This window comes from Triticum urartu, chromosome 2A (genome assembly GCF_056163025.1).
Source record: "Triticum urartu cultivar PI428250 chromosome 2A, HENAU_Tu73, whole genome shotgun sequence".
In the NCBI taxonomy this organism is placed as follows: Eukaryota; Viridiplantae; Streptophyta; class Magnoliopsida; order Poales; family Poaceae; genus Triticum; species Triticum urartu.
In genome coordinates, this window is record NC_141874.1 from 595,186,636 (window position 1) to 595,198,843 (window position 12,208).

Sequence of the window (12,208 nt, forward strand, 5' to 3'; positions counted from 1 at the left end):
GAAGAGAAAAAACCGACTAACCCCAATTGGTGCAAGTTAATTATGAGAGAAAATCGACTTGCCCAAATTATGTTTTCACACAACTTGTTCCAAGCCAGTCTCGGATAAAAAAAGTGCAAGAGTGACGGATGCAGCTATTCTGAACCCGGGGTCAGATGAGCCAGGGGTGAACAGTAAAATCGTTTTAAATAGAAAATGCTCAGATGAGCCCGGATATGAGCAGTAAAATCATTTTAAATAGTAGAAAACATAAAAAAAATCAAAATCAAAATTACTTGTGGTGCAAGTTGCTCAAGGGTGTGGTGCTTGTGTGAAATTTGGGGAAGTTTGGACATTGAAGGAGCTCGTGGGAAAAAAAGACAATTTTCAGATGTCTGAGAAACTTTTGAAAACAACACTATTTGCATCTGAATTTGTCTCTTTTGCCGCGAGCTCTTCGAATGTCCAAACACCCTTAAATTTTGCATGGACATCACGCGTTGGAGCATCTTAGGCAATCCATTTTCTAGCCACAATTTACTCTTCCCGTACATCCAACCATTGGTTTTGTTATGAGATCCTCTGTTATACCATTAGAAAAAATAATTATGAGACGTTCTTTCAGCTCAACCCCCACACGAGCTACTCATCTAGGGTTTCCCCCTCTCCTGCCAGCGCCGCCACCGATCTGTCTTGTCTCCTACGGCCCTACAATAGAGGTGCGGTGGATCCCAACCCTTGCCGATGGGAGGGCTTCTGGTTCATTTTTCCAGTGTTCTTTTGAGTTTGTTTAGGTCTTCTGTCAGGAAGACAAGACGACGACGATGACTCCCTGAAGTTAGAATAAGATTCTCCTGCCTAGCCCTTGTTCTAACAATGCATCTAGCACCATCGGATGGCGCGTGGAGGTTTGTCTCCGTCGAATTTCACGGAATTCGGTCGACATTTGTTTTCGATGGATCCAATTGGATTCGGTCTTCATTCATCTGTGTTCATATCTCCTCAGGTTGGATTCTTTTGATCTATGTGTTTCTTTATTGGTGACAGTTTGGTGCATTGGTCTTATTGAGCCTTAGCACGACAACTTTCCAACTGTCTACTACAATAGAGTTTGCCCGGCTCCGGTGGAAGAGGGGCAATGACGGTGGCAATGCCGCCGGCTCGCTCCAGTGCTTGTAGTCGTCTCTAGGTGGTCTACGGATCTGGCTGTAATTTTTACTTTTGATGTTCTTTGTATTATTTTGACAGATGATGAATAGATCGGAAGTTCTTGTGGCAAAAAAAATCCAGTGTTATAGCCCAAAGTAAATCATGCAGGGTTCATGTTCTTTACCCCTTTGTCCCAACTGCCCAAACAAGACCTCGACAGTTAAGGAACTCTCTGAACCTACCCAAAGACATCCCTGCAATCGTCTCTGCAGCAGACCATGATGCAGATCAAATGCAACAAACCGAAACACCTCTCGTGAAAGAACGGCACAGTTCCTTTCAACATCCCGTTTGACCTGTCCACCATTTTTCCTTCCTTCTTGAGACAGGAAAGGGCGGGCCGGGGCGGGTCAAACGCAGTGTTCACCGAACAAGAGAGGGAGATGTGTCTCGCACTCTGATGGGAACGAACAGTGACCCCGGATGCGGCTCGGATGGCCGAGCCCGGTTACGTCGCCGCTCCTGGCGATCATGCACAGTCCGCGCCAACGACGCAGGCAACAGCGCCAGTGATGGGCAGGACCGGTGGTTGATGAGAACACGTAAGCCAAGCCTGGCCGGGACGGGAGGAGGAAGGCAAGGCCAGGCCCGACGACACCGGAGGGTGGCCGCCATAAATGAGGGTGGCCGCTGCTGCTCTCGCACTAGTCGGTCCTCTGCCACACGGGCGCGGCCGGCTCGGATTTTGGCGCAGGCTGCGACGAGGGGTGCTCCAAAAAACACACTGGCAAGGGCAGGGCAGAGGTCCTGCGCTGGGACTGGGAGTGTGGGGGCGATCGAGCGTCGCAGAGGCAGACGCGGAGTGCTCATAAATGCGTCTGCGGTGGAGTGGCCAGGACGGCGAGCATTTGGCCGGCGTGAATCGTGATTGAACGGGGCGACGGGCAGGGACGGGATCGGTGGAGGCTTTTGTTTTGGGCTACGAGCCCCGTGATGAGACCCTCCGCGTCTCGTCTCCGTTTTGTCCCGTCGGCATCGGCGGGGCTGGCTCCGTCGTCGTCGGTCGCCGTGCACCGGCTTCGTGACCCGCGAGATCGGCGATGCAGCCCGTCCCGTCCTCGGCGGATGTCACGCGTGGGGTAGTAAATGAACAGGAAGCTCTTGTCTTTTCACCGCAGCTGGAGCCTGGAGGAGCTTGCTCGGGGAACGCTCCACTCGCCGTTTTGTATGGGTTGGGGGCGGAAAGACTGGCGCCGTTTGGGTGCATGGAATTCAGGTTAAGATTGAACCTCTTTCTTATTTTTTTACTACTCCTTAGAGAGAGAGGGGGGAGGGGGGGGGGGGGGGGGGGAGAGAGAGAGTACCAGATCGCAAGCATGACGGGGCGCTTCCGTGCGCAGATGTTTTCTCTTAATCAGAGTAGTGTTTGCCAGTTAGCAAAACCGAGCACTTAAATAACGTGTTTAAGCCTAAGGTTGATGGCAGCATGGCCCGGACGATAGAGCTACGACAACAGAAACACGAACGTGACTTGATCAAATCATGTATATCTCTCTAAGTACAAATGAAAAGAACTAATCAATCGATTAGTTTGCCGTCGCAGGCAGGCCTGCTAGGAACACGTTTTAGACTGCTTCCTCGTTGCTCACTTGGGAACTAGTGAAGAACAGTTCCTTCATACACACATGCTCCCCGACACAACAAATACAAATGCTCTTCGATCCTCCTTTTCTCCAATCGCTATATATAAGAGCCTCCTCCAACCCTTCGAGGCATCACCGTGCAGCAGCAGCAGCACAATCACTAGCACTTTCCCTAGAGATTAAGCACACCCGATTCAGTGAGAATCAACGCTCGCTCGCATTCAAATGGCGGCAAAGTTCTTCCTCCTTGCCCTTCTGGCTCTGTCGTTTTCCCGTGCCCGTGCCTCGGACCCGAGCCAGCTCCAGGATTTCTGTGTCGCTGACAGGACATCCCAAGGTATGTATAACCACACATGCAACGCATGCGATACTTGTGTGGTGAAACGTTTGTGTTAATTATCGGTGCCAATGCATAGTTGTTAACTCTTTATAATCTTGTATATGTACGTGCAGTTTTTGTCAATGGATTTGCATGCAAGGACCCGAAGACTGCCGTGGTAGAAGACTTTCACTTCTCTGGCCTTCACATGGCCGGGAACGCGAGCAACAAGCAAGGCTCCGCTGTGACGGCGGTTAATGTGGCGCATATTGCTGGGCTCAACACTTTGGGCATCTCCTTGGCTCGGGTTGATTATGTTCAATATGGTCAAAACCCACCCCACATCCACCCCCGTGCATCCGAGATTTTGACGGTGGTGGAAGGCTCGCTCTATGTTGGTTTCGTCACGTCAAACCCCGACAATAAGTTATTCTCAAAAGTTCTTAACAAAGGGGATGTTTTTGTGTTTCCGCAAGGGCTAATTCACTTTCAATACAACTGTGGAACCAAAGAAGCTATAGCCATTGCAGCGCTGAGCAGCAAGAACCCTGGAGTGATCACCATAGCCAATGCGGTGTTTGCATCCAAGCCCTCCATCTCAGATGATATCGTTGCCAAAGCCTTTCAGGTGGACAAGAAGATTGTTGAGCATATCCAAGCTCAATTCTAGACACACATCCGGTGATATGTTTATTTGACTCATTTGTCGTTTGATTAAAGATCATGTTTGTGTGTTTCCTTATAATGTATTTCCATTGTATGATTTATGTTAATCAAGCTTTTGTGGAAGAAAAGCAATTATGTACTCAATTGTCTTAATGATTATCATTTTGCTACTCTCCACTATCTTAAAAATATTATAAAGGGGAGTTTGTGGCCATCCTCGCCACAATGGTGATACTTCCCCTCCTTGATTTTCTTGCCCTAAGCAACCTTGGTTATGTAACATACGTTGAGATTATTTGTCCACCTTTTTCATGAGACAGACTTTTGGATTAATTGGTTGGAGTATGAATTGAATACTACATGCCCTGTCTCCTTTTATCAGGATTACACTAAGGCATGGGCAAAGATTATAGTAGATATTTTGTCAGAATTAAGGAAAAGCAGCGAACATCGAGAATTTGTTTGCTTGGATGGCAGACAAAACTTCATACATAATCAATCAGCCATCTCCCACTTGTCATATTTTGATACTCCCTCTGTAAAGAAGTATTAAGAGTGTTTAGATCACTACTTTAATGATCTAAATGCTCTTATAAAAGTTTACAAAGGGAGTAGATCACAAATGCATCCCGCAAGACATAGTAGCAACGAGTTATGGTACTCTTGCCCAAAAAGAATTGCTGAAATATGATCATTGGAGAAGCATTGGCACATATATATTTCCACAGAACATTGAAGGTTCAACTTAAATTGCCAGTACATCCGCCTCTGCTTGAGAACAAGCGGCCAGAAAACATCGCATGGCACGTTCTCATGTAGAGACTGAAGCAAAGAAAAATCTTGAACCGAACAAACACTCCTTGCACACCAATTCCAATCTAGCAGTTACAAATATGGCACATCAGAATGGATACAAATACAAAATAATCAAAATGTGTGGTCCATACACATACGTCGCGACAGCTTGGCCCAGGTGGAGTGATCCATCTGTGCACGCCAAGGTCACGCAACTCACAGAAATACCAGGGTCAAAATGTCCTGTAGAAAAAGCTAGCCAGCCAATACATTGTCAAAAGAAAAGGAGGTCTTTCAGTTTTAGAGAGAACAGTCTCAGAACAGGCACCTGGTTAGCAACATTAACTATTGTCAGAGTGACGGGAAGTTTTAGCTTAGCCATGATACATCCACACACATGGTCCGCTGGAAATTAGACGAGCTAGCTACACTTTCACCTGTCCCAGAGCGCCCCAAAACAACTTAAGATACACCATAAAGATCACGTAAATGAAACCTGCATCGTAAATAGAAGGCAATCAACTGGAGAACTCGATAAAGTAGAGCAAGCTGTTGCAAACACAAGGCTGAAGTTACGGTACAATCAGTGCCCGGAATCCCGTTGCAACATCAATCGAGATCAGTTGACAAAACAGAATGATAAAACATAAATTATCAGGTATGATAAAACAGAATGATAAATTATCAGGAGTATTCGCACCAATACTGTGGTAAATCAAAGTACAATGGTAAAACATTCTTAATAGGGTAATATTTTATAGTGTCCAAGTGCATGTTGAAACAGTACTCTTAATGCTCCCCCAATAAATTTTGGAAAATTGTGTAACTATGAAGAACGTGATCCTGTGTTTCAGTCCCTATATCTGCTATACGAAGTGGATCGTGATCGCAAAAATATCAACAGCCACAATCCTTATTTTGAAGAGAAAAATGATACTTCCCTCCGTTCACAAATATAATATGTTTTGGATATTTCAATATGGACTACATACGGACTGAAATGAGTGAACAAACACAATAAGACGTGTCTATATACATCCAATTCAGAAAAGAGTTGGAACATCTTATATTTATGAACGGAGGGAGCAGTCCACATGAGGCAGAGAGATGCACTACATGCAATGATGCAAAAGAAATAAAAAATAAGCAAACGTACCTGATGAGCTGCTATTTACACAAGTTGTCTTATAACTTCCAGGGTGGGGCATACAAGATTAATCAGCCAGATAACTATTGGCAGTATATCGTCCGGTCTATCTGAGGAGGTATGGGTTTTATCTCAGTTCCAAGCTCCTGCTCAATCCGATACCTGTGCACAGCAAAAAAAGTCATGGCAGAAAAAAGGGGTGATAGGAAAAAGCTATAGCACTCCTGCAAATAATTGCATACAAGTTAAACCGATCCTCATAGGTGATCAGATTCACAGCCAGGCCAAGGTGGCCAAATCTCCCAGATCTACCAACCTGCAAGTGAAAAATACATTTTTCAATGCAATTTTAAACACAGAAACAAGTCGCCATCTTACCAATTTGCCATCGAAAATCACCATGGTAAAAAAATTGCTAATAGGATATAACATTACACTTCTGAACTCCTGATAGGCAAGATGTATTCATTTTCCGATTTCCATATATCTACTAAAATGAAAATGTCTTTCACATCATCTTAGTAGAGGATTATTCAGCTAACAATTATATGAATCATTAGAACTAGTCATAGCCTGAACACCAAAATATAAATGGCAATTCATTAAATTGCATACCCTGTGGAGATAGGTTTCAGCGGTCTTGGGGAAATCAAAATTGATGACAACATTAACAGCTTGGATATCTATTCCCCTTGTAAAAAGATCTGCAAAGGAAAAATACAAAAGGTTAGAAAAAGGAGACCAAATGACCCATCCAGCTTGATAAAAAAAGTCAAAACTAATAAATCATTAACCAGAATAATGATTAAATAATAATGAAAGAGCAGTGAAACTTCAAGTTTATTCTAAAAGCTAGTAGAATACTATTGATTTGTAAACCACATGCCAATTGTAAGGTCTACTGAATGTAATGTGAATTGACCAAGTCAGATACTAACTACATGTGCTGACTCTCCATGAGAAAAAACATTTCATAAACCTATTATTTCTTCACTGTAGAAACTGCATTGTATTTGGACCACAAGCAAGCAAGTTGTGGATAGCCTAAACTTCAATGCCAGTAAGGCAATAAATAAGGCCTACAGTTTGGAAAGGTATAGAGTACTAAATAAATAAATAAATAAATAAATAAATAGCCACAGAATAATGTCCTTCGGCCAAAAAAGAAAGGCAGCACCTAAGAAGGTAAAAGGTATAGTTCCATGCCTGTACACACAAGGTTCCTGCAGGCACCATTACGGAAATCATGGAATACTCTATTACGATGATCCTGCAGCATTTTAGCATGGATGTAGAAGCAAGAGTAACCAAGCTCTGTGATCTTCTTCGCCAGTAGTTCAACACGATTTACGGAGTTACAGAATATTATAGACTGATTAATTTGCAGCTGTATTGAGATGGAAATTGGAGAAATTAGTTACAGATTGCGACCAGTCACAAAACGTGACTAAAATGTAGGAATCAACTAAAAGATTTCATGGGAAAAACCTTGGAAAAAAGAGTGTTCAGACAATGGACTTTCTGCCTTTCTTCAACAAAGGCGTAGAACTGGGTAATTCCCTTCAGTGTAAGTTCGTCCATAAGATTAATAACATAGGGTTTAGGCAGATATTTGTCCTTGAAAGCCTTGACAGTCACAGGGAATGTTGCAGAGAACATTAGAATCTGTCGACTCGATGGAAGGTATCGAATTAAGTGCTCCACGGAAGGTTGGAACTCAGGAGAAAGAAGCTTGTCTGCCTACAGGAAAAACCAATATTTCTTGTAAGAACACGTTCTTATTAAAGGATAAATCTACAGCTGCACCACCAATTTAAATTAACCTTCTGAAGTTGTTTATTTCACGAATCCATACACCATATATAATAGTACAAAATGAGATTAAATATACTCCCACTGATCATATTTTTTCCATTTTCTATCTATGTGAGCTTTCTAAGAGTGTTTACCCAGGGAACTATAGTCAGGAAGCCTTTGATTATACAACATAAATTGATCTGCCTTTGATCATAAGCCCCACAGGATTTTTTTTATTCAATATAAAAATAACTGGCTAGGCCCCTCTCATTAAAAACAGAGAGGAAGTTACCCTTAAACCCCTCTGGAAATCGCTTAGGCCCTTCACAAACGCTGCTTACCCAGCAAGTCCTCCCCACCAGGAAGCAAGCCCACACAGCGAGCAACTACCACCACTGGCTCTTGTGCGCGCAACCCTCGCCTTCTATCTTGCTCACTCCCTCAAGACAGAACCGCGCACCAGCAAACACCTAGAGGCAGCGATCCGGACTTTCTGCTGTAGAGCATGCCACAAAGATTATGCATGGGCAGGTCACGTCAGCGTACCATGTCAAGTGTCACGAGGGAGTGACAAGACTACGCACCATTGCCTACTCACTAAATACTACAAATCCAAAGAGGCAAACCAGAACTAGACCCGCGGCTCTCCCCTGCGTCAGGCCAGTGCCACATCCCTTTCCCTCGTCGGCTCCATACTACGGCTTCGTGCTGCTTACCTTTGTGCTCAGCTGCTTCTAAAAGTTCATGCTGCCTCCTCCTTCCTTGATTCAACTTTGGTCTTTGACCAATCAATAGAGAAATAGATTCATATAGGTTGGAGCAGATTTAGAGGAAGGGGTGACAGAGACGACCTGGGAGATATCTGGACAGAGCAAACCCTCAAGAGAGCGCACTCACGTCTTTCAGCAGTGCCTGGCAGGGAGCAAAGCTAAAAAGGGGCAAACTGTATCTTCTCATATGCACCTTAAATGGATAACTAAATTGGTCTTTGTAAAAAAAATCTCTAGGGCATGTAGGACAAATCACCAGGTGGACAACCAACTTAAGGGCACGATCAAATGCAGACCAAGTTAGGGTATATTATCAAAGGCCAACCCAACTTCAGGACATATTGTTTACGTCGATTCTCTCCGCGTAAAAAGGAAATTTCTTAAGCCAGTTAGTCTGGAATGGAGAAGTGATAATCTATCTCTGAAGAACGCATCTGCTGATATACATTCCTATTTCATTTTCCTTCTGTGAAATGCAGTGTTTGGTAAAATAGATAATAAAAGAAGCAGTGGTAGAATGCCATGCCAAAAAGGTTCTTTAGAAAAGGTCTTTGAAAGACAAAGTGTGTATTAATTTAAAACACAAGCAATGCCAACTACAACAAGCCTTCAAATACCTCATCCATAATAAGCATTGAACAGTCCTTCAGAATGCAAATGCCTTTCTTTGTAAGGTCCAAAACACGACCAGGCGTCCCCACAAGTAAATGCACAGGTTGATAAAGACGGACAATATCATCCTTTAGGCTTGTTCCTCCAGTAGTGACCATGACTTGAATCTTCAAGTGTTTCCCAAGTTCCTTGCAGACTTGTGATGTTTGTAAAGCCAATTCCCTCGTGGGGACCAAAATAACAACTGAATATAAGAAACAAATGGTAAGGGTGATATGATCATTTTGAATATGCTTATGTTTGATCGTTGCATAATTTGAGGAACTCCATGTACGTAATTTCACGAATTCCATGTGCAAAATAACAGTTACTAGTCCAGAAGAAACCTTGAATAGCATTTTTGTCTTGATCAATCTTCTCTAGCGCAGGTATACAAAATGCAGCAGTCTTGCCTGTTCCATTTTTTGCTCTTGCGAGAATGTCGCTGCCGGTTAATGCAATAGGAATGCTTTCTTCTTGGATAGGAGACGGTTTTTCAAATCCTTTCTCATATATGCCCATAAGAAGTTCACGCTTCAGAAAATAGTCTTCAAATTCATTTCCTTTAGTTGCAGTGACATCCTGTGTGGATAAAAAGAAGACACTAACTTAGCAGGAGAATGAGAACATAAGCAACAATAATAATGCTACAAGATAAGCTAAACTTGACATTTAACTCGTCCAACCAGGTATTTCGGAAAGAAGGTAGAGGAGTCTTGACAAGTTGAACACTCTAAAAGAGAACTTATTTTGCTACATGGATTGTGCTGTTGTGTGACTATTGAGGGCAAACCATATGATGAACTCAAATGCCGCATGATAGATTCAAATCTACAGCAAGATTTAGCAAATAATAACTATTAAATATGATGATTTTCCTTTGTGTTGAATCACTGTAGAACATAAAGTGGAACAGGGTAGCCTCCCAAGAATGATCAAGTAGGAGTGTACGACTGGCTTGTTCTCCAAACCAAGAACACTATCAGCATCATATGCCTTTTCCTTCCACGAGCAATACCGAATAGTAATCTTCTAATACTGATATCTGACTGCAATGTGCCTGGACGTTAAAATTTATTATTGGAACCTACAACCTAGTTCTATTTCTAACTTATGACAACCAGAACATTAAAAGAAAACATGTAAAGCAAGACAATGGCTCATGCAAAAATATAACATTGCATGCCAAATCTTTATAAGAATGGGAGCAGCACTTGACAAGAAAAAAGAAAATATTAGCATAAAAAATACCTCGGTCTGGTAGCGTGTATCTGGAGGTGGAAGCTTCAATTGGGCCTTCCAGTCTTGCGGACTGCAAAAGTAGAACTTAATCCCTTACTAGCTACTACCAATATCTAGGATATATCATCTACGTTGGAAGAACAGTTCAACAGTGGTTCTTTTCTACTTAGGGGAACCATATTTGTGGACAACTATGTGAGGAACCTCCTGAAAATTTACATCCAGGATATTCACTTCAACAGGCCACTTTATATTTCCAACCACCAAATCACAAAATGCCACATCCAACTATTGTTTGGATGTGATGCAGGAAAAGAATGCAGGACTGTAGACACAAAGAGAAGAAAACATGAGATAGGACCTCATGTTTGGTTTCCTTCAAAATTCCTATGGAATGCCTCATTCCAGAAGAATTTCAAAGGAGTGTAGGATTGCAATTCCTGTTCCAAATGGTACCAAAGGAATTTTTCCTATATATAGAAATGATATCCTCTAAAATTCCAACATTTTCCCTCTGTTCCAAACAGGGACTTAGCATCGATCGAAGAAACTAATTAGACACATCAATCATCCGTGTGGCCGTCATCATGAACCACAAAATAGCCATTAATTCGCCCAATGCAGTAGCCCTACCACATATTCAGTACACAACATCCACAGCTACACATAGCCTCCAAAACATGCTCACGAGCACGTCCTGTTAGTTGCTCAGCACTTATCTGAAAACAGTCAATTAACACTGAACTACTCCAAGAGAATCCCAGAAGATGCCATGCTTGGCCCCACGGATTAATACAGAATGCCCAGGGGCAAGCGTCGTGTGTAACACTGTACACATAATTCATGCTTGGAGACTGTAATCACCTTATCCAGCAGCACTAGTCCACTAAAAACACAGAAACACTCACAGCCTTACAACCAAAAGTACACGAGTTTCACCCATGCTGCACTTTCAGGCTATCTAAACCCCGGGTCCTAACCAGTACTAGTACACAACTATTCCAAGTCAACGAATCAAATCAATACATGAGCATTTTGAACCAATACCAAGCAATAGGCAAAGCCTTTCCGCGCCTCTCTTACCTCAAATCGGCGTCATCGGCGGCAGCCGGCGCGTGGTGCTCGCTGGCGCCCGCGGCGGCCTCGCTAGCGGTCTGATTCCGCCGAAGCCACTGCTGATGCTGAAGCTGCTGGTTGTGGTGCTGCGAGCGCTGCGACTGCCGCTCCATGTGCTGCTGCTGGTGCCCCTGCGCCTGCTGCTGCTGCTGCGGCGGCTGCTGCTGATGCTGATGCTGCTGCGTCGGCGGCGGGCCACGGCCGTGGTAGTTAGGATTCCCGCCGCGGCCGTTGCCGACGCCGGGAGGGTACCTCGCCCGCTGATCCATCGCTTCAAGGAGCCCCGGACCTTCTCCGGAATCGAGCCAAAAATGGTTGGGCAGAGCGAAGACCCTTCGCTCGTCGGATAGATCCGGCCGGAATGCTATGATTTGGAGCGACGACTCGAGGGGCGTTGGTCGGTAGAATTGGGGAATTTGCGGGGGGCGATTTCCAAACTTTGTCCCTCCGTTCTGGCGAGGCGAGGGAGAGGGTGGGACAGGGTAGGATGACGGCGAATTGGGATTGGTGGGGAGCTAAAATTACGAGACTGACCTTGACAGTGCCCGGCCATTTTACACGTTTTTTGTTGTTGGCATTTTCCTTATATTTACACGTTTTCCGTTGACATTTTTGTTATTTTTACACGTTTCCCTTGCTTCTTTAGTTCTTTCATCACATGGCTTTGATTTTTACCTTTTCTGTATTTAGTGCTGGTACTACATTGCAGGCTAAAATTCTCGGAACAGGGGGGAAGAAATGTTGATTATGGTCCATCGGAAATAGAAATAGGGTCGCATCGATGTTCAAAAAAATATTTTAAGCAAAAGGGTTTGCACCTGATTTCCATTAATAGAAATCATAAAGAGTTTCTCTACTAACTAAGGCCTCCATTGGTTTACATGGATTTGTAAGAATGCTAAAGGATAGGAATCTTATTCCTTCACATTTCAAA

The 12,208-nt window shown here is 43.7% G+C and overlaps 2 protein-coding genes across 9 annotated transcripts; one reads left to right on the forward strand and one right to left on the reverse strand.

Annotated features, from left to right (window-relative positions):
- Window positions 1–2,920: 2,920 nt before the first annotated feature.
- Window positions 2,921–4,307, forward strand: LOC125539027 (putative germin-like protein 2-1). The gene is made up of 2 exons (XM_048702387.2): window positions 2,921–3,108; window positions 3,225–4,307. The coding sequence occupies exons 1-2, from the start codon at window positions 2,997–2,999 to the stop codon at window positions 3,758–3,760; spliced, it is 648 nt and encodes a 215-aa protein (XP_048558344.1). The 5' UTR covers window positions 2,921–2,996; the 3' UTR covers window positions 3,761–4,307.
- A 135-nt stretch (window positions 4,308–4,442) lies between these two features.
- Window positions 4,443–11,752, reverse strand: LOC125539025 (DEAD-box ATP-dependent RNA helicase 8). 8 transcript variants are annotated; one of them, XM_087544499.1, is made up of 12 exons: window positions 11,242–11,752; window positions 11,023–11,044; window positions 10,792–10,877; window positions 10,168–10,228; window positions 9,264–9,498; window positions 8,883–9,121; window positions 7,187–7,438; window positions 6,905–7,085; window positions 6,314–6,402; window positions 5,941–6,014; window positions 5,708–5,860; window positions 4,597–5,047 (listed from the first exon to the last, which is right to left on the reverse strand). In XM_087544499.1, the coding sequence occupies exons 1-11, from the start codon at window positions 11,541–11,543 to the stop codon at window positions 5,782–5,784; spliced, it is 1,620 nt and encodes a 539-aa protein (XP_087400625.1). In that variant the 5' UTR covers window positions 11,544–11,752; the 3' UTR covers window positions 4,597–5,047; window positions 5,708–5,781. The 8 variants fall into 8 exon arrangements, with proteins under 8 accessions (XP_048558339.1, XP_087400625.1, XP_087400623.1 ...); XM_087544497.1 differs by lacking the exons at window positions 10,792–10,877; window positions 11,023–11,044 and having other exon boundaries at window positions 4,597–4,634; window positions 4,710–4,794; window positions 4,880–5,047; window positions 11,242–11,750; XM_048702384.2 differs by lacking the exons at window positions 10,792–10,877; window positions 11,023–11,044 and having other exon boundaries at window positions 4,597–4,634; window positions 4,710–4,806; window positions 4,880–5,047; window positions 11,242–11,750.
- Window positions 11,753–12,208: the final 456 nt, after the last annotated feature.

Excerpts from the sequence above, each read along its gene's own strand:
- LOC125539027 (XM_048702387.2), top strand. The coding sequence starts at position 2,997 with ATGGCGGCAAAGTTCTTCCTCCTTGCCCTTCTGGCTCTGTCGTTTTCC. Across the intron at positions 3,109-3,224 it reads CGCTGACAGGACATCCCAAG|TTTTTGTCAATGGATTTGCA; the intron begins GTATGTATAACC and ends ATGTACGTGCAG.
- LOC125539025 (XM_087544499.1), bottom strand. The coding sequence starts at position 11,543 with ATGGATCAGCGGGCGAGGTACCCTCCCGGCGTCGGCAACGGCCGCGGC. Across the intron at positions 11,045-11,241 it reads GCCGATGACGCCGATTTGAG|TGGACTAGTGCTGCTGGATA; the intron begins GTAAGAGAGGCG and ends CTGTGTTTTTAG. Across the intron at positions 10,878-11,022 it reads GACTAGTGCTGCTGGATAAG|ATAAGTGCTGAGCAACTAAC; the intron begins GTGATTACAGTC and ends GACTGTTTTCAG.